This window comes from Nestor notabilis, unplaced genomic scaffold, assembly GCF_000696875.1.
Source record: "Nestor notabilis isolate BGI_N333 unplaced genomic scaffold, ASM69687v1 scaffold13361, whole genome shotgun sequence".
NCBI classification, from domain to species: Eukaryota; Metazoa; Chordata; class Aves; order Psittaciformes; family Psittacidae; genus Nestor; species Nestor notabilis.
Window position 1 is genome coordinate 5,988 of NW_009915243.1, and position 23,104 is coordinate 29,091.

The following is a 23,104-nucleotide window of genomic DNA, read 5'->3' on the forward strand; positions in this document are numbered from 1 at the left end:
GGGCCTGTTTTGTGCTATGCATAGAAAATGGTGCCTGACATAACCATGAAATACTGCAGAGAGATTTATTAACTTCCCTTTTGTGAGCTGTGGAAACCAGTGCTCTGACAGTAGTGTGCTGCTTAGCAGAATCACAGCAGGACTGTGAGTGTACACTGACAGAAGAGTTGTAACTCGGTGGTGCTGTCAGATGTGTTACCTTTTATAACTAGTCAGCAGGCTTCTGAAAAGAAACTTTAGAGCATTTTAGCATGAAGTTTATATAAGTATTTTTATGATTTTTGTTTTTCAGGAGTTTATAACATATTTAATCTCATTCATGAATCGAACTTCCTTTTTAAGTCATGGATGACAAGGCTTCTGTTGGAAAAATCAGTGTCTCTTCAGACTCGGTATCCACTCTTAACAGTGAAGATTTTGTCTTGGTTTCCAGGCAAGGGGATGAAACACCATCTACAAATAATGGTAGTGATGATGAAAAAACAGGACTGAAGGTAAGAATCAATAACCTGAGTTTGTTCCCTATTCTTCTAAATCAAACTAACCATAGAGAGCTTAAAGAGGGACTTCTTTATTGTGGAAAACTTGACAGAAGGGAGAACTTATTCAGGAATCAATTTTGCCAGTGATTTCTGCATTACTACGGCTGATGTCAGAAGTGGTAATTAGGTTCTGAGTAAGAGCTCTCTCCATCACGACCTGTGGGTTTTTTCCCACTTTGCAGAATCCTTCATGAAGTGCTTAGAGTGAAAGAGACTGACTGTCAAGAACTTGGAACTGTGATTTCATCACAGCTTTCAGATAGAAAGTCATATTAAACATATGCTTGATTTGACCATATCCGTTAATTAAATCATATATTAAAGTTTTCCCCAATGTGAAATGTTCTCTTTAAGACATGTGGAAGTGTAGTTATAACTAACAACTTGGCATGAATCTGAGAATACAAGCCTATGTGGTAGGCTCGTGTGAATTGGAAGGGCATTGATATCTCACTTCTAAAAGTGCTGTTCTCAAAAGAGACCCTTGTCACTCTCTTTTTTATTTCCTCCTCTTTTTTTTTTTTTTTTTGTTACTATAAGAAAATCTTTCATCCCAATTTGTATTCCAGCAATCTTTAAACAAAGTGACACGAGTAGGGTGCTCACTCCAAATTTCATCATTTTAATGTGTTGAAAACCAGGTCTTTCCTGGAGTGAGTTAAGTTAATATGTTTTTTGTGGGAGATTGAAAGAGATACTCCACCATCACATCACCATGTGACTGAAGTCTACAGTCACATCTATGTCTTGAAAATGTCTTTAAAGATGATGAGAAATCACATGTTCTGCCTGTTGGACTGGGTGTTCCTCTTTTCCTTCGCAGCAGTTGTAACAGAGACTTTACTGAATGTTTCTTGATGCTTTTCCTCATCTTGCTTTTACTTCTCAGGTGCTTTGTTTTTCTTGCGTTCCTTTGGGTCCCAGACGAGATGCACCATTATAGTGGCTGTGCTCTTTTTACATAGGACTTGAAGCTAGTTCTGTTAGTTAAGAGTCTTAAGATCTTACTTTTGCTTCATCTGGAAAGAATGTTCACTGATGTTTTATTACTGCTGCAGAAGATTGCCACTTCACATCATACCATCGTCTAGAAATAAATTGAGATTCTCTTGAACAATCAGCTCAGTGATCTGTGAAACCCCCTGAAAGTCTGTAACCTCACACTTGTCTTTCTACATACTTCAAATACCAGCAGCTATGAACACTTAACAGTTCAGAAGAGTCTCCATAGCGGTGCTTACCTTGAGGATGTTTATGTGGCAGTGTACGTAATAAGCTCCCAAAGTTGTGATGCATTGTTTGAAACCCCAGGAGACAGACATGGTCAACTAGATTTTTCCTTTCCATCCTGTTGTTCCCAAAGTAAATGTAGAAACGTGAAATGCTGTAGTCTGCAGCACTTCTTCCTTCACATGGGAGCTGTTTGTATTGTTGGTCTAACGATGGCCTTGTGGCTGTCCTGCAGTGTTTGTATGACACGCTGTATCTTGGTTAGTACAAAGAAATTGAAGAGACTTGTGTATAAAGTCATCTTCATAAAGCTTGCAAATATTTCAAAGTACCCTGAATCAGTTTCAGACTGACTCCTTAAGTTTTCCTCATGTGCTTAGTTCCAAAGTGGTTTATAAAATGCTGGCTGTGGGTATGGTGTTCCTCTTGATAAGGAAGGAAGAACATGAGCGCTACTGCCTCCTGATCACCAACAGCCGTAAAATAAAGTTATGCTGTGCCCTGATTTGGCACTGAATGTCACAGAGCTTTGCAGGTCTTAAAGATAAGCTTCTTTATGAATTTAGTGCCAAGCCTGAGCACAATCCTTGAACAAAGTGATTCACCTTGAGCCTTTCAGTGTTTGGTGTTTGAGAGTATGTGCTCTTTGGTTATTGGCTGCAATCTGAGTGATTCATGGAAGCATTACACCTTAGATAAGCAGTCAGTGTGCGTTCTCAATTCTCCCATGCAGGCATCTTCCTGTTAACCTCCTTCCTTCTGTTTAGGGAGGTGAAAAAACTATTAACAGAGAAAATAGGAACTTTTAAGGTGTTCTTAAGGAGAGAAATTGTCTTTTGGTGGTGTTCTAGAAGAAAAGAGACATACTACTGTAGAATATGGCTTTGTTCTTAGTATCTCTTTTTGTGGCTTGCATACAGTCATCAGTAGCCAGTTTTAGTGTATTATTAAACTGCTTATTGTGTGCCTGGGTAAGTGGAGCTGTGAAGGTTGTCAAAGGTATGTTAAAAGTACTGCCACTGGGATGTCTAAATGGTTTAAGTAGTTTATGTAAAATTAATATTAACAGTACAACATGAGAACTGAGGTGTGTTTCACAGGTACAAATAGGATGAGTTTTTTTCAGGAAGAAGCAATTACTTTGGTATTTATAACCAAGTTAATTTGTTTGCATATGTCAAACCCCATTTGCTTTGATGTGCCTACTAAGAAAGGCAGAAAATAAGTTCAGGTGTCTTTTTCTGGTGTTCCACTTCTTTAGAAAAGCAGTTTGAGGATCTTTCGTTTGCCAAGTGCAGTCTGAGGATGGTGCTAGAAGTTTAGGCTGGTGTTTGCTGAAGGTGAAAGGCTGTGAAATTTGTACATCAAACCCGAGGCTCTCATTTCAGATTTGTTGATATGCTGTAGTTTTAACTAATAGTGCTGTGGACTGAATTAATGCACTTTTTGTTTGTTTGTTCTTTCTCAAGTCCAGATAGGGAAGTATTTCTTCTGAAAACAACCAGGAACTGTATTTTTCTTCTGTCAGTCATGACTCATGAATGTGTTTTTGCTTTCTGTTCATGCTGAAATACTTTGTTCAGTTTAAAAAGGGTTGTTAGTGATTGTTTTCTGGAAATACAATTTGCTGGCTGACTCTGATTTCCAGTATTGTTTCTGTGTCTGCTTTTGCTCGCTGCCAGTGGGACTGAGCTGGGTTTATGAAAGCCTTGCTTCTGGAACACACTGTAGGACACGAGTTCTTGAACTACACGGTACAAGAATACCTCTCACAGCAGAGGCCAGCAGCATATGCATCAGGGAAGGGGATAAACTACAGTTCTAAAATCTCCCATGTGGCTGTAAAGGAAGTTTGCTATATCCTATTTAAAGGTTAAGTAAAATTAGTTTTTATGTTTGTGAGAAACGGCGAAAACAATGATTAGGGCAAATGGTTTCTTTCCTGTTTCTCAAGCAAACCTACATGAAGCATTTCTTAGGTACACCTTGTTTAGTCTTCCCTCCTGCTGTAGTTCTGTTGCACTCTTGTCATTCTGCCTCTTAGTGGTTCGGGGGGTTGCAGCAAAGTTTAATTTATATCCTAATGTGCACCATTCCCACGGTGTAGTGAATTTCCACAGTTGCATAAGGAACTTTGACATCAAGTTAGATCTTGGTTTGTATTTTAGGCCTCATTTCTTGGGCAGCTGGTTTGCTGCACTGGACTGTTAGTGCCAGGAGAACAGAGAGAGCTTCTCCAGTCCAGAAGTATATTTACTGTGTCTTTTAGAATCCTTTTTGAGGGTAGTGTGGGCAGAGAAGGGAGGCTTTCTTGGAGGGATTCTTTTCAATTACTTTTCAAATGCAGATTTTAATTAGGAGCTTCTAGAATATGTATAGGACAGATTTATTTGTTTTTTAACATGCCCATTTCCTGTTGCACTGTGAACAACTTGGGCTCATGGTTTACCTGTCACTACTCATTTTAGGAACTCTTATTGTCAAGATCATGGTTTATTGGGCAGTATCTGGATATAAATTATTGGTACTGATTATTTTACCAAGTACAGTAGATCACCACTCAGACTTTTTTTGGCTTGTAATCTTGATGGAATAGAACATTTTTCATGTGCATTTTATGTTAATATCATTACAGCATTTAATTCTCACTGGGTATAAATTCCTCACCTTCCTTTCCCAAACCCAAACTGAAGCCTGTTTAATCTCTGTGAGCAAAAGCATGAGAGATGCAGGTTTTTGCCAGAATGAATTTTAACTTCAAGTTTCACAGAAAACAGGTCCTGTAAACTAAAAGTTACTTTAAGGTTTTTAATATATAGGGTTTTTTAATATATAGGGTTTTTTAATATATAGGGGTTTTAATACATAGGGGTTTTAATACGTAGGGGTTTTAATACATAGGCTTTAGCAGGGCTGGCAGGACATTATAATTGCTTCATTATATTTTGTTGCAAAACAGATAAACTGTGTACAATAAAGTATCAGTGTACATCTTCCATCATCATCATCTTCCTGATGAATGGCTGCAAAGACCTGAATAATAAACTTCATACTTAAAAGGATTATACCTCTGCTGACTGATGGCAGTGCAAGATTTCCATTGTTTCCATGATGAATCATGCAAATAAATGCTAAAATTATTGGGAGGAAAATGCAAATCTGTGGATTCCTGTAGCTAGTTACGGGTTGTTGATACTTCTGTGGAGATACAGCTGAGTAAGGCAGGTACTCTGGCAGATGATCCCATATAGCACATGGATGTATTTTAATCTATACTGAAAAATTACTTTGTGTTTGAGCACGAAGTTTAAGAGCATAAAGCTCTCACAGAGTTTTGTTACTGTTCTTGTTTAGATTCTGCAGTAAAACAGTCACTAGGTTATTGCTTTTTTTTCTTATGACTCCTGCCTAAAGGAGAGACATAAAGGATCCTAAAGGATCTCATGTGCTTCTGGTTTTTTCATTACCTGTGAACTTGATTTATTTTTTTTTTGCCTACTTTCTTTTGAAGAACAGGGATCTGGGGGACTTCTCTTAAATAATTGTGTTCTCCTCTGTTCTAGAGTAATTCTAGGTCAGAAGTTTCTGTTCTTTGTTAATATTCTTGTCTATTAATCAGAAAACTAATATGTAGAGGCTGAAGATACAGGTAACTATTTGGAGATTGTGGGCCTGAGTGTGAAAGAGAAGACAGTAAACTTCATGTTTCTTCCTTTTCCTTCTGAACTGAGAAGTTTGTCTTTGGGGATGCAACGAAAATGGTCGTATGTGAGAATTGTGACTTGGCAGAGAAACCTCTAATCTCACTGTACTTGCTCCTGAGACACGCCTGTGGAAATGCACATACACGTATTTAAGTGACTTCTGATGTTTTGCTCATGGTATGTTTAATTAATTGCAAGGCTCATCCGTGTGCATAAAGGTGTTCTGTTATCTGCTCCAGTGTTACTTCAGCAGACTTCAGCTTGATTTATTTACTGTTAAGAACCTTGGCCATTGCTTCAGGTACTTTCAAGATAATTTAATTTTCTCCTATGAGATGCTGGGTTCGAGGCAGATGGAATTTGCTGCAGTGCTGAGATTGTGTTATGGGCAGATTTCAGAGCAGGCAGAATTCTTCCTTCTGTTTTTAACCACTTGCTTTCTTTACTGTCTTATTTTACAGATTAAATATAAGAAGGAAATTTTTCTTTAATAAGATTTCATTTACACTCTTTGTAAGAACTTGGGGGAGTTGCACAGTTTGGATTTTATTAGGTTGAGTGTAGCATCTGAAGTCAGTAAGCTTAGAGACGTAAGGATATAGAAATGCATAGCTGCTCCTAGGGTTGAGGTTTGGTGCCAACAGTAATAACCAGCAGCAGCTGAAGTGTTGGAATCAAGTACCTTTCTCTGACTGCCATCTGGCAAAATACTTCTGTAACTCCATTTCCATGCTTGATTTCTGAACTATGTAAAGCATCAGTCACTTCCCATTGCAGAGGAATGGACAAAGAGTTTCCTTAGATACAGTATCCAAGATTTTCCTGAAATTACTGTCTTCATTCTCTTCCTACTTTAGGACCTCATTTCACACCATTTAGGTTGCTTTGTACCTTTCATGTTGACTTCAGTGAGTGCAAAGGAAGGCTGTAGATGAGTGTTAGGAAATAAACCAACACTGCCTCTTCTCAGCATGATGGCATAATCCTGTTCCAGGTTCTTCTCTTTCCATGAAACTTTGCTATCTTACCCCTTAACTGTGTAGTATATTTAATTATGTTTAGCCCTTTCTGGTACTATTCAGAGAATTATTATAGACCACTGTATTGTAACTATCTTCTCTTACAAGCTAGTCTTTGTAGTTGGTGATTAAAGGCTAGTTTGAAAGTGATCTCCTCACTTTTTCCAGTGCTAGAAAACTCCTCCTTTGAGTTTGCTGAGTTGTTAAAGCAGGGAGGATATAACTTGTGCTGGTGAGCATTTGCATATTGCAGTTTGTGTTTACGGTTGTAACCAGGCTGTATTTGTTAACTGCTGCTTTGGGTGGCAGAAAAAGGCATTTGAGTGACCCTGTGCCTGAGTTGTTTGGGTTTGGTTTGGTTTTCTTTTCAATTGAACAGTCTTTTTTTTGTGTCCCAACTGTGTTTGTGGCTCTTAGATTGTGGGGAATGGAAGCGAACAGCAGCTGCAGAGGGAGCTTGAAGACGTGCTGATGGACCCACTCATGGAAGATCAGTCGAGTGACCGGGACCATGGAGATGAAGTTAGAACTGATGGAGATGGGGACGAACCTGTTGTCCTTGAAGCTTCAGCATCCTCTACCATTAACCCAGTGTCGGTGGCAGGACTCCAGAAACCAGAAATGAGTTTGCCAGTGAAACCATCCCAGGGAGGTTAGAAATAAAAGGGGAATGCCTGGTAGCATCTTATGGGCTGGCTTTTTTTGGGGAAAGGAATGAGAATTCAGATACAGGTGTGTGCACCACCCTTTCCTTGTTTCTCCCCTTGTAATCACCTAGTGCAGTAAATGCCAGGTTATGTGATGCAAGAGTTAATGTACGCTGAACTAGCCTCTCTTCTGAAAGCACTTGCTACTGCAGAAATATTATGTTTACTTGCCTGACTGTATAAAATATCAGTACATTTAGCTCATCTGTGTATCTCATTGCTGTAATGAAAATCAGTGCACTCTTAAAAGAGGCCCTCTGAGCAAACTGGTTATAGAATTGGGATAGCTGAACTGCTCTCTGCCATCAGTAACTCACCTTCAGGCAGGATTTTTCTATAGTATTTTGGCCTGACCTGACTTTCTTTAGCACTTCTGGCATTTAGTTAGTGATGAGTCAATCTCTGATAATTTACTTACATATGCCTTTACTTGCTTCTTATTTTCAACTTTGTGTCTTACCCTAGACTGTGAGGATTTGAGCCCTTTTACACCTATGACAGATGAGGACAGCGTGGTGTTTAGCAAGCTCACCTACTTAGGCTGTGCCTCTGTGAACGCTCCCCGGAGTGAAGTGGAAGCCCTCAGAATGATGTCCATCTTACGAAGCCAGTGCCAGATTTCTCTAGATGTGACCCTGTCAGTGCCTAATGTCTCTGAAGGAACAGTGAGGTATGAAGCTTGCTCTGTGACTGGGTGCATTTAATCTCATTTCCTTTTAGCAGAGGAAACAAGCTACCAGGGAGGAGACATGAGCAACTTGGGATTTTGTTCTGTGGAAAAAGCGGGTTTAAAGAGATTGGAGAAAAGTCATGCTTTGAATTTGTTTTCCAAGGACATTTTATGTCCAAGGATCAGTATGAAATATGATGATCCAAGACGTCCCCAAAACCATAGTGGGAGTGGTTATTGATGAACACCTTGGAAATAGCCTGGAAAGTGTTTAGTTTGTGAAGCTGGAAAATGCCTGATACATGAGGCTTAACAGGGATGAGTCTATCCACTGCTGCATATTTGTGTAGCTTTTTTTGAAGGCTAAGCCCTGAAAACTACAGGGAAATTTCTGGTGCAAATGTCTGTTGCATTGTGCTTTTTTTATGCTGTTCAATTAAAATACAATTATTCTGCTCAAACTTTGCAGTAAATGACAGTCAAGAGTTAGTTTCATTGGGATGTATTTTCTCCAGTAGCGGTGAACTTGTTAAAGTTTGCAAGTTAATACGTGGCTGAAATGATTCTTCTAAAGATGCAAGCTGTGTGTGTGATTTTTTTTCTCTAACAGACTTTTAGATCCTCAGACAAACACGGAAATAGCAAATTATCCAATCTATAAAATCCTTTTCTGTGTACGAGGGCATGATGGGACCCCTGAAAGCGATTGCTTTGCTTTCACTGAAAGCCACTACAATGCAGAACTCTTCAGGATCCATGTCTTCAGATGTGAAATCCAAGAGGCTGTGAGTTGAAATTTTGTCTAATGATGATTATGTACATGTAAACATTAATATTGAAATGAAAGGGAAGTGCTTCAGGCACTTTAGAAGTAATGTAATTCATCACTTTTGGCTTTTTTTCTACCCCAAGTTAATTGTAGAAACCTCAGATATGAAATACACATTTAATAGGCTGTTCTCTTAAGATGTGTAGAAAAACAGTTAAAGATGCTAAAACTGAATTATTTTCATACAATTCCTTCTCATTCTATTATTTAGTTGAAAAATTCAGGTAGGTTCAACTGCTGCATCCTGTATGTCTGTAGCTTTCTGATCTCTCTCTGGTGCTGTCTAAATGCAGGTGAGCCGAATACTGTACAGCTTTGCCACTGCCTTCCGTCGCTCTGCCAAACAAACGCCGCTCTCAGCCATTGCCACTCCCCAGACTCCAGACAGTGATATTTTCACCTTCTCTGTGTCACTGGAAATCAAAGAAGATGATGGGAAAGGTTATTTCAGGTACAGATTCCTCATTTCTGTGCATACAGCACCTGGTTCTGTTGGAAAGTGAGTGAATAGAGAGAGTGAGTCTGAGGTGGTCCCTAAATCTCCTTTTTGAAAGTTACCAATTCAAGTTTAAATGAATCTTTTAATAAAGTCTCATGAAAGAAGACAGGGAAAAATAGAAACGCTGAAAAACAGTTATTGAAAGCAGAATAGAAGGCAGAATTCACATTTATACAAGATCACATTTATATTTGTTCTCCTTGGGTTTGCTGTGATCTGTTTCCTTAAAATACTCGCCTGTTCTCATCTGTAAAGTAGTGTTTCTTTATCAGTGTCAGAAGAGCTTTATGAGCAAATCTTGTTTCTAACTGGTTCTGTTTTCTGACCAAGTTCTCAATTTAATTTATTTTTTCTCTCTTCCCCCCCTTCTCCTGAACCAGGTGTTATCAGCAAGTGGGTGTGTAGGGTGAGAGTATTAGAGCAGCTTTTCATGTTGTGTCAGCTAATGCTGTTTTCATGTGAAGCCTGGTGGTGGATAACCTTGGTTTCTAAAGAGACCTTTTATAGTTCATGCTAAAGTGGGGTTTTTTTTCTGCGTAGCCTATACACAGTGCTCTTATGTTTTATGTGACCATTTATAGTGTTCTGTAATTGCTGAAGTGTCTTTATTTCATTACAGCATGTCTGCCAAATACTCTGACTTGTTGAGCACGTTGGCTCCTAGCCACAGCTCCAGAGAATTTTCTCTTTGTGGATTTACATCCAGCTCAATTTTTACTTATTAAATAAATCCCATTTAATAATCCAGTATTTATTCAGCACTCCAAAGGACTGCTCAAATGTTGAAACTGAAAAAATTACTTATCTCAGGGCCTGAGCCTGGTCCTGAAGGATACCGAGGGTTCTTGGATGTGGCAGTGGCCACTGGGGTGCACAGCAGGTAGAAGCAGCACATGGTGATGCACCAGGTGAAGTTCAGTCTTGCTGGCTTGGTACCAATGCCAGCCCAGCCCTAGCAGTGCAGGTAGCGTAAGCCAGCCCAGGATCTGGTGCTTACATGGCTTCCAGAAGTTGTGCTGCTAAGAGCTGTTTCCGTCCTAGCCAGCTGAGACTGTAGGCTGAATCTAGGAAAGGCTCCACAGCCTTTGCTGTGGAGATGTATCCAAAGATCTCTTCAGCCACAAAAATACAGTTGCATCAGGAGTGCAACAGGGCATTTATTTAAAAGCTGTGTACCTACTCTATACAAGGTGAAGGAAAGTGGACTTTGCCTCCAGCTAAGCAGAATCCTACTGACATTGGATAAATAGTACAGGTTTTAGTTGAACTAACAAGCTTTGTCAGTTTGACACTAATCCTTGTATGACCTTTTGCGTGCAGACCTGTGCTCACCTGGAAGTTGACAGAACACTTTCCATATACTCAACCTCTGATCTCAATCTTTAAAGTACCTGATCCTGTCTTGGCTCATCTACCTTCACTTGTCACACTGGGTCACTAGTAGAACATTTCTGTCACGCTGGGGAAATAAGGTCTGACTGCGTGTGCTGGTTCTACGTGTGTAAATCCTCTGCCCTGGCCCCAGAGACAGAACTCCTGCTGACAGGTCAAGGCAGTCTGCCATTCCCTGGCCTGCACTAGCACCTGCTGACAGAAAATAAACCCAGGTTTTATTGGAGGTGTTAAACTATGGGCAATACTCCACAGTCCATTTTGCAACTCGTGGGGGTAATAATGCATAGTTTGCAAGTCTGAAATAAAATAAGGATTATTTTTTATATCCAAGGGAAAACTGCACGTGTGGTTGACATAAAAAGGAAGTCAAAACCTGACAGGCTCAATTTGTCCAGTATTTAGGGCAGCTGTGCTGCCCAACAGGAATACTGATGCTAAAACTTCAGTGTATGTATTGGCATTTAAGTGTAATTAGGTTTATCCCCACTTTTTGCAGCATTTAGAAGGGGCTCTAGAGAAAAAAATAAGGGAAATAGTCTAAAGATTGGTGCACTCGTTTGTTGGCTTATGTCCCCAGCAGTCACCTCCCTGGTGAGAGAAAGCAATATACAGTTTCTTACACGTAATTGCTTATCAGCTCCTACTTGTGTGTTATATAGGGAATCAATATTTAGAAACTTCCTTGAAATGCTGCTGGAAGCCCCACAACACTACACCAGGCAGCATAAAATCACAGTTTTTGTTTTGAAGACGAGGTGTCCTTGGTTTTCACCTGATGATGATAAAATAGCATCACCTAATTATGTTGCCGTTTCTTTCGGGATACTGATTGCAGTGTGCAGGGAAGAAATGGCTTGAGTGCTTTCGTGTAAGAAACTGGCTTCACCCAGGGTCTGATGCTGGTTTTGGTTCATGCAGAGAATACAGATAAATGACACTCTTGAGTTGTTTTTTTTCTTTCCTGGTAAATAACAGTGCAGTTCCCAAAGACAAGGACAGGCAATGCTTCAAACTCCGCCAAGGAATCGATAAGAAGATAGTGATTTATGTCCAACAGACCACTAATAAAGAACTTGCTATTGAGAGGTAAGTTCAATGATTTCAAAAATTCTTTATCTTTTTGATCATATCTTTCACTTCTTAGAAATGAGTGAGTTTTGACTACTGACTAGCGCTGCTCAGACTGCAGAGGGAAGATACAGCTTCTGCCAGGCTTTGAAGTCTCAAATGAAATGCAGGATAGTGTGGTAAACCAGAGGATGAAGTGAAATACACTTCTGTGGACCAAAAGTCTTTGCAAAATCAAACCATGAAAGACAGGTCCTTGCACTTCATCTGATTCTTGTCTGTATCAAAGGGTAAGTGCTATGTAAATATGTCTCCCCTCAAAGGAAAAAAAAATTAAGGGAAGAATAATGCAGGCCAAGTTGTCCTGGGGATAGGGAACCCTTGTTAGCAGTGTCTCTTTTAGCTCTTCTTGAAAGCAAATATAATTGAACAACTTCCCAGGCTCCTGTATGCGGATAAAATCACATTGTCAATACCTTTATGAAATCTTGCTCAACATTTTTAATACTGGCTGGACATTGTTTTGTTTGACATGCTTCGCGTTGCTTTCAGACATCCGTGTTTGTTGGCTTGTTGTTGGATTCATGGGCTGTTTGTGATGTATGACAGCGAATGTTTAGCTCAGGAATGTTAATGGTTTGTTGATGAGTGAGCCTGATTTTTGCAGTTTAATTTTTTGCCTGGCTTTGCAGATGTTTTGGGCTCCTCCTCAGCCGCGGGAAGGATGTTCGGAGCGGCGACATGCACCTTTTGGATTTGGTAAGGATCTTCCATTAAATGTGAAACCTCTGCCAAGTTTAGCAGCTTGTAAGAGAGTGTTCTGATTTGATTTGTTTTCTTGTATTAGAGGCAATGAACTACATCCCCTAAGTTCATGATTAAAGCCTCACACATTTAAATACTTTACCATTCAAGCAGCTGTCATTCAGTGATTGAATGATGCAAAATGAGGCCAGAATGACTGGATTACATTGGATTTTCCAGAACAACTTAAAAGAAGCTTGAAAAGGTGCTTGTTTCTAGAGTACTTGCCTGTGATCTCACCTACATTTCGTGAACTGAAAGCTGCTGCCAAGTGGCTACTTCCAAAATGAGCTATTGGTCTTCAGATCTGACTACGCAGATGTTCATAGCATATAGATAGAACAATTAATATTAATTGGCCTTTTTTACCAGCAGGAGACCAAAGATAGCCTGAGAACTCTAATCTTTTTGTCAGAGATGATCTCTGTTACAGGACTGTCACATGGACTTCAGGCGCTTGCCCTTCTCTTGCCAGTGCAGTAGGTGCTTTATGGGGCTGAGACTTCATAATACACAGATTTCTTTAATTTAAATAAAATCACATAAACTTACCTTGTTTCCAGGAGTCCATGGGTAAAAGTTCTGATGGGAAATCGTATGTGATCACTGGGAGCTGGAATCAAAAATCTCCACACTTCCAGTTTGTAAATGAAGAAACACCAAAAGGTATGAAGTTTGCCAGATATTATCCCTAGCCAGGGCAAATGACCCACAGAGCAGGCATTGGATCGGGTCTCTTTTAAGATGAATCCCACAAGAAGCCTTTCATAGCGTGGGATATACTATCAGAAAGTAGGATTCCAGATGTGACATAAAGAGCTAAACAAAACAGAGGGCTAGAAGAAATCTCCTGTGTACAGTAATAATACCTTGTAAGAACGACTGTATCCTAGTAGGAGGCTGTATAGGTGTGGTCACTGGATGCAGATGCTCTGCACACCAGTAGGGCTGCTTAAGAATCCCCCTGAGAACTGCACTAAATGACTATTGCAGATTTCTGCCTTGCTTAGTTTCTGTGGTCAGTTCAGACTTTCCCGAATCCAAGTTTTTAAATAAAAGAGGATTCTTGTACCTGTGAAAATGGAAGCAAATCAACTGCAATCTGAAAATAGCCGATGCTGCATTGCTCTGTTGAGTCCTGAAACAAATCTGTCATTACTTCTTTCCAGGTGTCAGCTGAATTACCATCTTTTCAATCTGTTGTCACAGCTGCATGTCAAAGGTTGGGGAAGTTAGTGGGAATTGACTGGGCAAAGTCATGAAAGTCAGCTGCTGGGTACAATCTGCTGCTAGATTGAATGCCATCCTACCTAAAGGACACAATTTATCATGTAGTACCAGCAGAGATCTCTCAGGTCACTGGGTGCAGTTGCTTCCTTTTGGAGCATCATACTGTATAGTCAATTTTCTGAATTTCACAGCTGAGTGTTGCCTAAGGAACTTCTAAAACCAGAAAACAGCTACAATGTAATTAGACAAAATGGTGAGAAATCTGCACAGTGGAGTCAAGTACAGAGCTTCTTACAATGTTTAATGAAGATTTTTGGTATGTTTCAGTGGGATTTGGCAAAGCAAAATCTTTATTATCTTCAGCAAGATCATTTCCTTTTCTGGAAGAGTTAAGTTTCCCTACTCTCTAGTGGTCAGTGCAGAGTTATCTTCATGTTTTGAAACTTCAAGGGTTTTGAGATGATAGATTAAGGAAAAATATGAATTCTGCAAAGTTTCTTTTGTGCTTTCATGTTACTGGGAAAGGGGTTATGGAATATTTTGTTTGAAATATTTCTTTTAATAATACTGCTTTGGTTTTTTTCCTCTCTAGATAAAGTACTGTTTATGACTACTGCTGTGGATTTGGTGATAACAGAGGTTCAGGAACCTGTTCGCTTCATTCTGGAGACTAAAGTCAGAGTTTGTTCACCTAATGAGAGATTGTTCTGGCCCTTCAGCAAACGTAGCTCTACTGAAAATTTCTTCCTAAAATTGAAACAGGTAACACTTTAAAAGAATAATAATCTACAGTTAATATGGGGTTTGCAGGGTTGTTTTCTGAATATAACTGTGGTACAGACAATTATGTTGTTTTGAGACTGGAGAGGTAGGTTTATGGTATGATGCTGAATCAATATAAATGCATTGGAGGTAAAGGTGAATTGTAGTTATTAGTGCCTGCTGACAGATGGGAATTTCACTGTGGTGGTTCTTCCCTGCTAAAACCTTTACTAATGTAATGTTCATATTTCTACATTTTGCTCCTGAATCAAAGAGGTACAATAAATGCTCTTCAGTTTTAGAAAAGCTATCCTTCATTATGCTAATTGTTGCTGCTCTCAAAAGTTCCCATAAAAAGCTAGATGTCCTCATTTCAAAGCAAATTTTGATAGCTTTGATGAGGCTGTGAGGTTATAAAGAGGCTTATGGATTTTCTAACCAAACCACAGAAATAAAAGGAACAAGGGGATTTATCTGTGAACTGAACCTATTGCTGAATGTTGCTTGCATGACGTTATGGTAGGGTAAATATGTAAAATCAAGGGCTAAGAGTAAAAAAAAGCTTCAGTATAATCCTGCTGACATGCTATCTGATATGTCACTATATTAATTTTTATCATAAAAGTCCAACTTGTTTTCTTCCTCCCCCTTTTTTTTTTTTTGTGAAAGTCTTTTTCTTTTTTTTTTCCCCCTTGTACATGGTTGGAAGCAGAAATTTCACCCATAGCCCAGGTTTGCCCTGGGGAGGGGGAAAAATCCGCAACCACAAAAAATCCTTAGAACTCGTTAAAAACTTTTACTGTTTTTCCAACTTACTTTTTTACCCTCTCTACTAAAAAGGAAAGAATTATTTCTGTCCGGGATATTCATAATAACAGTGCAAGGCAATAACTGAGTCTCAAAATAAGGCTGGAAAGTTGAAGGTCCAAGTCACTAGAAGAGATGATGTACTTGCAGTAGCTGCCATTCTCCAGCTTTAGAAATTAATCTTCTGAAATGAAAATCCTGTTTAAAGAAATGGAAATACTTGGAAGCAAATATCACTGTGGATGTATGTGCTCTCTCAAGGTTTAATAATTCTGGGTACAGCCCAGAAAAGCAGGTTGGAGTCCTGATTTCTTGATAAGTGTTCTTTCTTAAAGAGGTTTTGAACGAAATAAGAGGCTTTTCTTAGTTCTTTCTGCACCTGGCTTAAAGTGCTAGCTAATAATGGCATCATGGTAGTAACAACGATGTCGTTCTTTAAGGATTCTTTCTGGTGTATGTCCTATTTTTTATGTAAAATATAAATACACATTTTGGAAACTTTCCTTCGGAATTTAAGGTGTAACAATTCTTCATGGATGAGATCAGTCTTTTTATTTAGGTTACTTTTGAGGTGGGGCATGGAGATGTTGAACAGTTAAGGCTGTTGGGCTATAAATATTCTACACCCTCCAGAAGGTGCCTTTTCTCTTTGGCAGTGCAGAGGAAGCTTATCTTGCTTAGCTAATTCTGTATCTTTTGTCTTACCAAATTCACAGGCATTGTGACTTATCTCAGCCAATTCTCTTTTCCACAGGCACTGTCAAGTTATCCAACTTCCAGTGTTTACTAATGGAAGATTATCAAAATTCATAGTGTAAGCAACAAATATAGAATGTACTGCCTGATAAGCCTGGAAGGGAAACCTGTTTCTGTGGAGTGATGATTAGCCTATTAAAAATACAGCTGTGTAGAATTGGCTTATCTTACTTTGGCAGTGTTTCTTTATTCGGAAATGGTGAAAGCAGAGGGGTTTGATTTGCTCAGATTACGTTTAGTGATTCAGTCATTTTTAGTTTTGCTGCATTTCTCTTCATTTTTCATACTCCAAAGGATAAAATTGAGCACTGGGAGCTTAGTGTAGAATATAATTACAAACCTTATTTCCCTCTTTTCTTCACCTTCCATTTTCTACTCTCTATTTTTATCCCTTTATGAAAAAAGAAGTTCTAAATCCTTAGGCTGTATTAAAATTTTAGAACCACTTCACAAAGATCTTCCTTTAAAGGAAAGGAAGGTATCAAAGCACTGAAAATTAAGGAGAAAATAGGGCCACTTAATAGACTTTGGGCCTCACCAGTTTGTGTTCCTGCAGCAGTGCATACACAGGTATGAGACTTGGAAGCATTGCTTAACTGTTGCAGGCCTGCACAATTCATTAAGCGTGCTGCAAGGGTTGAACATTCCTCGCTGTAGAATGGGATGAAAACTGATTCTCAGCTCTCCTATTCCAGAAAGAGAAGGCAGAGCAATATGGGGTAATCTGGGCATTTTTATGTAACTTTTCTTAGTAAAATGAAACTTCTTTCCTAGATAAAGCAAAAGGACAGAAAGAATAACTCGGACACGCTATATGAAGTTGTGTGTTTAGAAAGTGAATCAGAAAGGGAGAGAAGAAAAACTACCGCCAGCCCCTCTCTCCGTCTGCCCCAGTCTGGGTCACAGGGCTCCATGATTCCTTCTCCTCCAGAGGATGATGAAGAGGAAGGTAAGAAATGGATTTATGCTTTGTGTACTAAAAAGAAAGGGCAGTTGGTAAATAACATAGTTATGAAACATGTCAAATCCTTTCTGCTCAGAATCTGGTCTACTGATGGTTTTTTGCCCTCGCTTTAATGCTGTATTCAATAACCAGTACCCCCGCATTCCTGGATCAGCCTCTCCCTTGTCTGACACTTCTGTGTCTCTGCTTTTCTCAGCCCAGGCCTCCTGAAGCCTCCAGTGTGATATATTTGGAACAATGTGAAAAGAGGCTGCTAAAAATTTGAGATTAACATATAGCTTCTGCCCCTCCCCGAGCAGCTGTGAATGGATTCGAGAGCAAAAATGAGAAGCTGGTATTGTTTGGGAATATAAGCAAGCAGCATGTTTTAGTGAAGAGGAAAGTAGAGACATCTGTAATAAGTAAAACTATACCAGGACCTGCCCACCTTGAAACTGAATGTATTTTCAGTATCTTTTTTTCTGCTTTTAAAAGATTTTCTCAAACCAAATGATGGACTATTTCTGAATATATAAACATCTGGCCCCACAGCTCTGAGCTGAAATGGAGATGACTTGAGTTTCTGCTTTTTCACTTTTCTGCTGGCCTTCTATGTGGCCTGGGGTGAATTATTTCACTTGTGTGCTTTTAATTTCCTTGGGTTTGGGGGGACAGTGGCGGGGGAGAGGAGAAGGAGGAAAAGTTGGTTTGTAAATTAACTCCTTTGCAAAGTGTTACTCATTAACAATCTCTAACCACTGCTCTAAACCCCTGTGGTTTTCTAGACCTGGAACATACATTTTGTTTGCAGTTGATATGACTTGCAGCATTGCAGGAGTTTGCTGACAAGTTCAGGTGTCAGTTGAGAAAGCATAGATTTAATGAAAAAGAATATAATTTCTCAATAATGCAAACCCAGTGTTGACTGTATCAGCAAATTACATCTTTTGTATATGATACTTGCTGTGAATGTCTAAAAATACCTGAGAATACAGTATTAGTTCCAAAAAGAGTTACTTGCTCATCCTCCCCCTCCACTTCATTTTCAAACACATTTTGTTGAAAAAGCTGTTTAATTTAAGCCAAGGAAGTTACCAAAAAGTCCTGGCTTTCAAAGTAAAAGTACAGAACAGTGAAGTAAAATTCCCTGTGGACTCCCATGGATCTGCAACAACATGGCAAGTGTGTGGCTGCTCAGTGGTGGAACTGTGTTGGTTTTATTGTCTTTTTGGCTTTTATAGTATTGCAGCTTTTCACATGCAGACAGTTGTGTGTTTGAGGTAGAAAACTAGAATTACTTCAGTGGGAAGAGACTCCTGGAGGTCTGTAATTGTGCCTCCCACCCAGTATGAATCCAGCCAGATACCCTGTTCAGCACCTTGTGCTGTCGTGTTTTCACCATCTCCACTGATGACATTTCCACAACTTCTCTGGGCCCTTGTATCAGCCTGGCCACCCTCATGGTGATTTGTTTCCCAGGTTTTTAACCAGAATTTCACATGTTGTTGCTTATCTCCTGCCTCTTGTTGCATCACTGTGTGCTTCTGAGAAAAGTCTACTTCTGCCTTCTCTATGGCAAGCACACAAGCACTGCATCCATGAAGGAGGGGGAATTGTTCTTGCCACACACCGATACAGTTAAGAGAGCAGCATTTAAACCTGTAGAAGTACAGTAATGGCTGTTGGTCTCATAGCATCTCCTCTGTTCTGTTGGCAGACAATGATGAACCACTCTTAAGTGGTTCTGGAGATGTTTCCAAAGAGTGTGCAGAAAAAATCCTTGAGACGTGGGGAGAGCTGCTGTCCAAATGGTAAGTGGCAAAATCACATGCTGAAAATCACAATTCTGAATATTCTCATTCTGTCGGCTCCTTCTGCTTGGAGTTTTTCTTATTTCCAGAAGCCAGCTGAGATGAGATTAGTATGGATTTAATCCTCTATCATCCTCACAACACCCCTTATTCTCTGGCTTTGTGTTTTCCTATTTCTTCATTTCTTTGTAATTCCGATTTAGTTCACAGCCAGTTTTTCCTGCAGCTGTCATATCTTGGTAACTGTAGCTTAAGAATATGGGAGATTTGTACTTGGATAGCAAAGATGCTTTTCCTCCGTTATCTAAAGGAAGATGGATCCAGAGCCTGCCAAGAAGGAAGTACATGAGCTCTTCTGTTTTTTTCCTAGAAAATGCCAATTTACAAGAAGAGTTTCTTGACAGTCAAGTTGCTTATGCAACACCTGCCCTCTTTCATGAAGGATCTTTTATTCATCTTGAAGTAGCCTGTGCAGTTCTAAGAAAGTGATGCTGATTACTGCAAAATTCAGGTGGTTTTTTGGTGTGGGTTTTTTTTCCTCCCCTACAAAGGGAGATGACAGACACAACATCACATTGAGCTGACATATGCTACATTTTGACTCTGGCTTTAGCTGTTGCCTTCTGCTTCCTAATTTTACTGAGGAGCAGGGCAAGGGTTGTTCAGATAAAAGATCTGAATAGAATATTAGATCTGAGGAGTTTAGGACACACAGACTAGAATAAGTTGTGGCCTTTAGATGAGGCAAAGCATTAGTGTGAGCACTCAGCCAGGATTCTCTTTAAATTGAGATGAGAACAATTTAGCATTATTTTCTGCAATTACGTAGTACTCATTCGAATAAGTACTTTTACTTCCAGTTTGGTTTTGCACTAATACATTGCACTAATTTGGTAAGAAGGTGGACATCAGAAATAGACACATTCCTCAGAAGGGGAATGTGGTAAATGATACGTGGCCCCTTTACCCTGCCTCTCCTAGACTTGCAGAAACGTCCTCCCCAGATGAGCTCTGTGCATCTGCTGCTGTGAGAAGGTTTATTTCAACTTGATATTTTTTTTCTGTAATCCTTCCAAGGGCTCAAAGATAATTCAGCCACCTGACACCCATTGAAAATGTTTTGGCAGCTCTAAGAGGATATGAAGTGTTTCTGTGCTAATGCTGGCAATGACTTTAATATGCGTTAAAGGGCTTTCCTTCTTAAAGAAAAGCGAGTATTTGGAAGTAATGATCCTTGAGCTTTTAACATAAGAGGATTGAAAGTCATAAAAATGGGAGTTCAGGTAGTTTCATGCTAGTTTTCAGAATCCTGTAATTAGATTTGTTAGTAATTAAATATGCATTGGTATTTTGTGATTTCTAAATGATATTTGGCTCACGTTTTGTAACTGCTGAGTCACACAGTTTTCTCATTTCAAAATAGTTTGGAAGAATCCAGTGGCTTTTAGTCTACAGCTTGATGGTTCCAAGAAATTCCCATTTCTTGGAATTACTGATGTACTTATGTTCATCTGAGATTAAGGCAAAGCAGTTTATGGACCTTTACAAAGAATTTTTTATATGCAACGAGTGTTTTATATAAATATTTTTATATATTTATACATTACAAAGGTATCATAAATGCTCTATTAATATGATAATGTTTATAGATATGGCTGTATAAAGATATAAATGTAATTATTATTTAAATGTTATTTTTATTATAGCTTATTTTAAAGAAAGCAAAGTGAAGGAGAACATTACGGTGCCAGGTTCTGTGCAGTATATACTGATTCAAATATCCACATTGTTAGTCTTCTGCTATGTTGGAGCACTGTAGACTGGAGAAAGGCAACAAGGGGTCCGAGTCTGTGTAAAATTATCATCCATATACCTGTAAGAGTGTTAATAAACATCATTAAATACCAGTTTATTATTAATATGATAATGCAGTTAATAGGACTGCTTTGTCTATCACTCCTGTTAATCATTTCACCTAGAAGTTTGTTTTTAGTAACTGCAGAAAAACTGTGATTTCTTTAAGGCCTCTGTCTTCTGGGGATTTTATGTATAAGCCACAAATGGACTCTTCAGCTCAACTTTCTTTAACTGCATAAATTAGATGTAGGTTTAGTTTTTAGAAGTTACAGTGCTATAATTTATGAGCTGTTACCGGGCTCACTTGAAAAAACTGTTTAGATGGGGCTAAGCAGCTTGTACAGTGGAAGCTGCTTAAATGCAGGATGTGCTCAGAAGGAGCGTGGCCAGCAGGTCGAGAGGAGGGATTCTCCCCCTGAACTTTACTGTGGTGAGACACACGCCCGCTGCCATCCTGCATCCAGCTCTGGAGCCCCCAACACAAGACGGATGTGGAGCTGAGAGAGCTGGGCTGGTTCAGCCTGGAGAAGAGAAGGCTTGTTAAGGGGAGGCCTCAGAGCAGCTCCAGTGCCTAAAGGGGCTACAGGAAACCTGGAGAGGGGTTTTGGACAAGGGCCTGTAGGGACAGGACAAGGGGAATGGCTTGAACCTGCCAGAGGGGAGATTGAGATGAGCTCTGAGGCAGAAGCTCTTCCCTGTGAGGGTGGTGAGGCGCTGGCACAGGGTGCCAAGGGGTCCCCAGAGAAGCTGTGGCTGCCCCATCCCTGCCAGTGTTCAAGGCCAGGTTGGACACAGGGGCTTGGAGCAACCTGCTCTAGTGGAAGGTGTCCCTGCCCGTGGCAGGGGGTTGGAACTGGAGGAGCTTTAAGGTACCTTCCACCCAAACCAGTCTGGGATTGTGATTCCATGTAGTTAGATACCTGTGTGAGATTTTTTCACAGCTCTTTTTGCCTGTCTTCTCTTTCTCCTCACCTGGAAGGTCACCTCCCTGCCTGGGTGTAGGAAGTCAAGACAGCAGCATATGCTTTTGCAAACTAATTCTCGTTCTGGCGTGGTTTGAACTTAGAAGTTTACACAGTGTGGGAATCTGCCCTCCAGTTCTAGTTTTTGCTGGAGTGTTTTGGTTCGTTGAGTGATTTATGTATTTATATTATATTTAAATCTAATGGGAATCAAGGAAATAATTTGGAAAGAGCTTCTCCAAATCTGTTTTGGGGATTTTTTTATAACTTGAATTTCACTTACTCTGGCAACATATGGACTGTCTTGAAATTCCTGTCATTTGACATGTTTGATATAACACATCAGTTGTTGCTCATGTAGTCGTTTATTTGTATCTGGATAAGAGTAACAGTGCCTTCATCTACTCATTTATTTGTATCTGGATGATAGTAACAATGCCTTCACCTACACCCAGGCACCTCAATTTGAGCGTGAGGCCAAAGACATTGTCAGCCTTGGTGAGAAGTGGTGTTCCTGAGGCCCTAAGAGGAGAAGTGTGGCAGTTGCTGGCAGGGTGTCATAACAACGATCATCTGGTGGAGAAGTACCGAATTCTCATCACGAAGGTAGAATGTCTTTTCTTTCTTCTTTTTTCCCCTCCATGGCTTAAGGAATGGAAATGCAGAGACTTCCCAGCATGTTGAAACCTTGCTCAAAAGCTTCATGTGTGTATCTGAACATAGAGTAACAACTAATGAGTGTAATGCAATCCTCTCTCCAGCAAAAAGCCCCAACATGCAGTGCTAGTTGTGGCATTATCTCTACTTAGAATCCTCTCTTTTTAGTTTTTCAGTTTCACTCAGGTGAGTTCTGTGTTAACGTGTCAGAAATGAGTATTCTATTAATTGCTTTCAGAATTGACTTGGGGAGCTCGTTTCCTTTGCTTGTTTGGTTTTCCTGAATGAAAGCTGCATTTTGATATTGTCTCAACATTTATGCTAAAAAACCAACGCTAGTTGAAATCACAGCCTTTTTTTGATAGGAAAACCAGAACACTTTGGACATTTTTGCACTGACAGCAGGTTTTAAACTTCTCACCTTGAATGCTGAGCTCAGTAATGTAGGGAACTAAGAATTGACTATACAGACATCATTTGGTGTTTCTCAAAGTTCTAGAGTAACAAGTGGGTCACAAAATGAAATGTCACTTCCTTATCCAGAAAACCAACGTGTAAATTTGGACTTGACCATTATCTGTATAAATACAGGGTGTTTTACTGCTTTCATCAAGCATGCAAATCCAGAAGGACTAAATTAGAAATTATTAATGATGCAACTTTAGTACAAATATAGCAGAAATGAATTATTCACCAGTCAGAAAAACAAAACAACTGAATCAGCCCCTGTATATCTATGTTCTGATGGCACAGATTCACAAGGAGCAATTAAAGACCTTATTCTGAGGGCAAGAGGGCTTCTGAAATTAAACTCGGTTTCTGCTGGAATCATGCAGGCAGGATCCTACGTGA

At 39.6% G+C, this 23,104-nt stretch overlaps 1 protein-coding gene across 1 annotated transcript; it reads left to right on the plus strand.

Moving 5' to 3' along the window:
- Positions 1 to 291: 291 nt before the first annotated feature.
- RABGAP1 (RAB GTPase activating protein 1) lies at positions 292 to 22,201 on the plus strand (the record flags this gene model as incomplete). The annotated part of the gene is made up of 12 exons (XM_010024046.1): positions 292 to 494; positions 6,913 to 7,147; positions 7,668 to 7,872; positions 8,483 to 8,657; positions 8,995 to 9,152; positions 11,571 to 11,681; positions 12,356 to 12,422; positions 13,031 to 13,133; positions 14,290 to 14,459; positions 16,797 to 16,971; positions 18,683 to 18,776; positions 22,051 to 22,201. Coding segments are annotated over exons 1-12 (1,794 nt in total), but the record flags the coding sequence as incomplete, so codon positions are not given.
- Between the last annotated feature and the right edge of the window lie 903 nt (positions 22,202 to 23,104).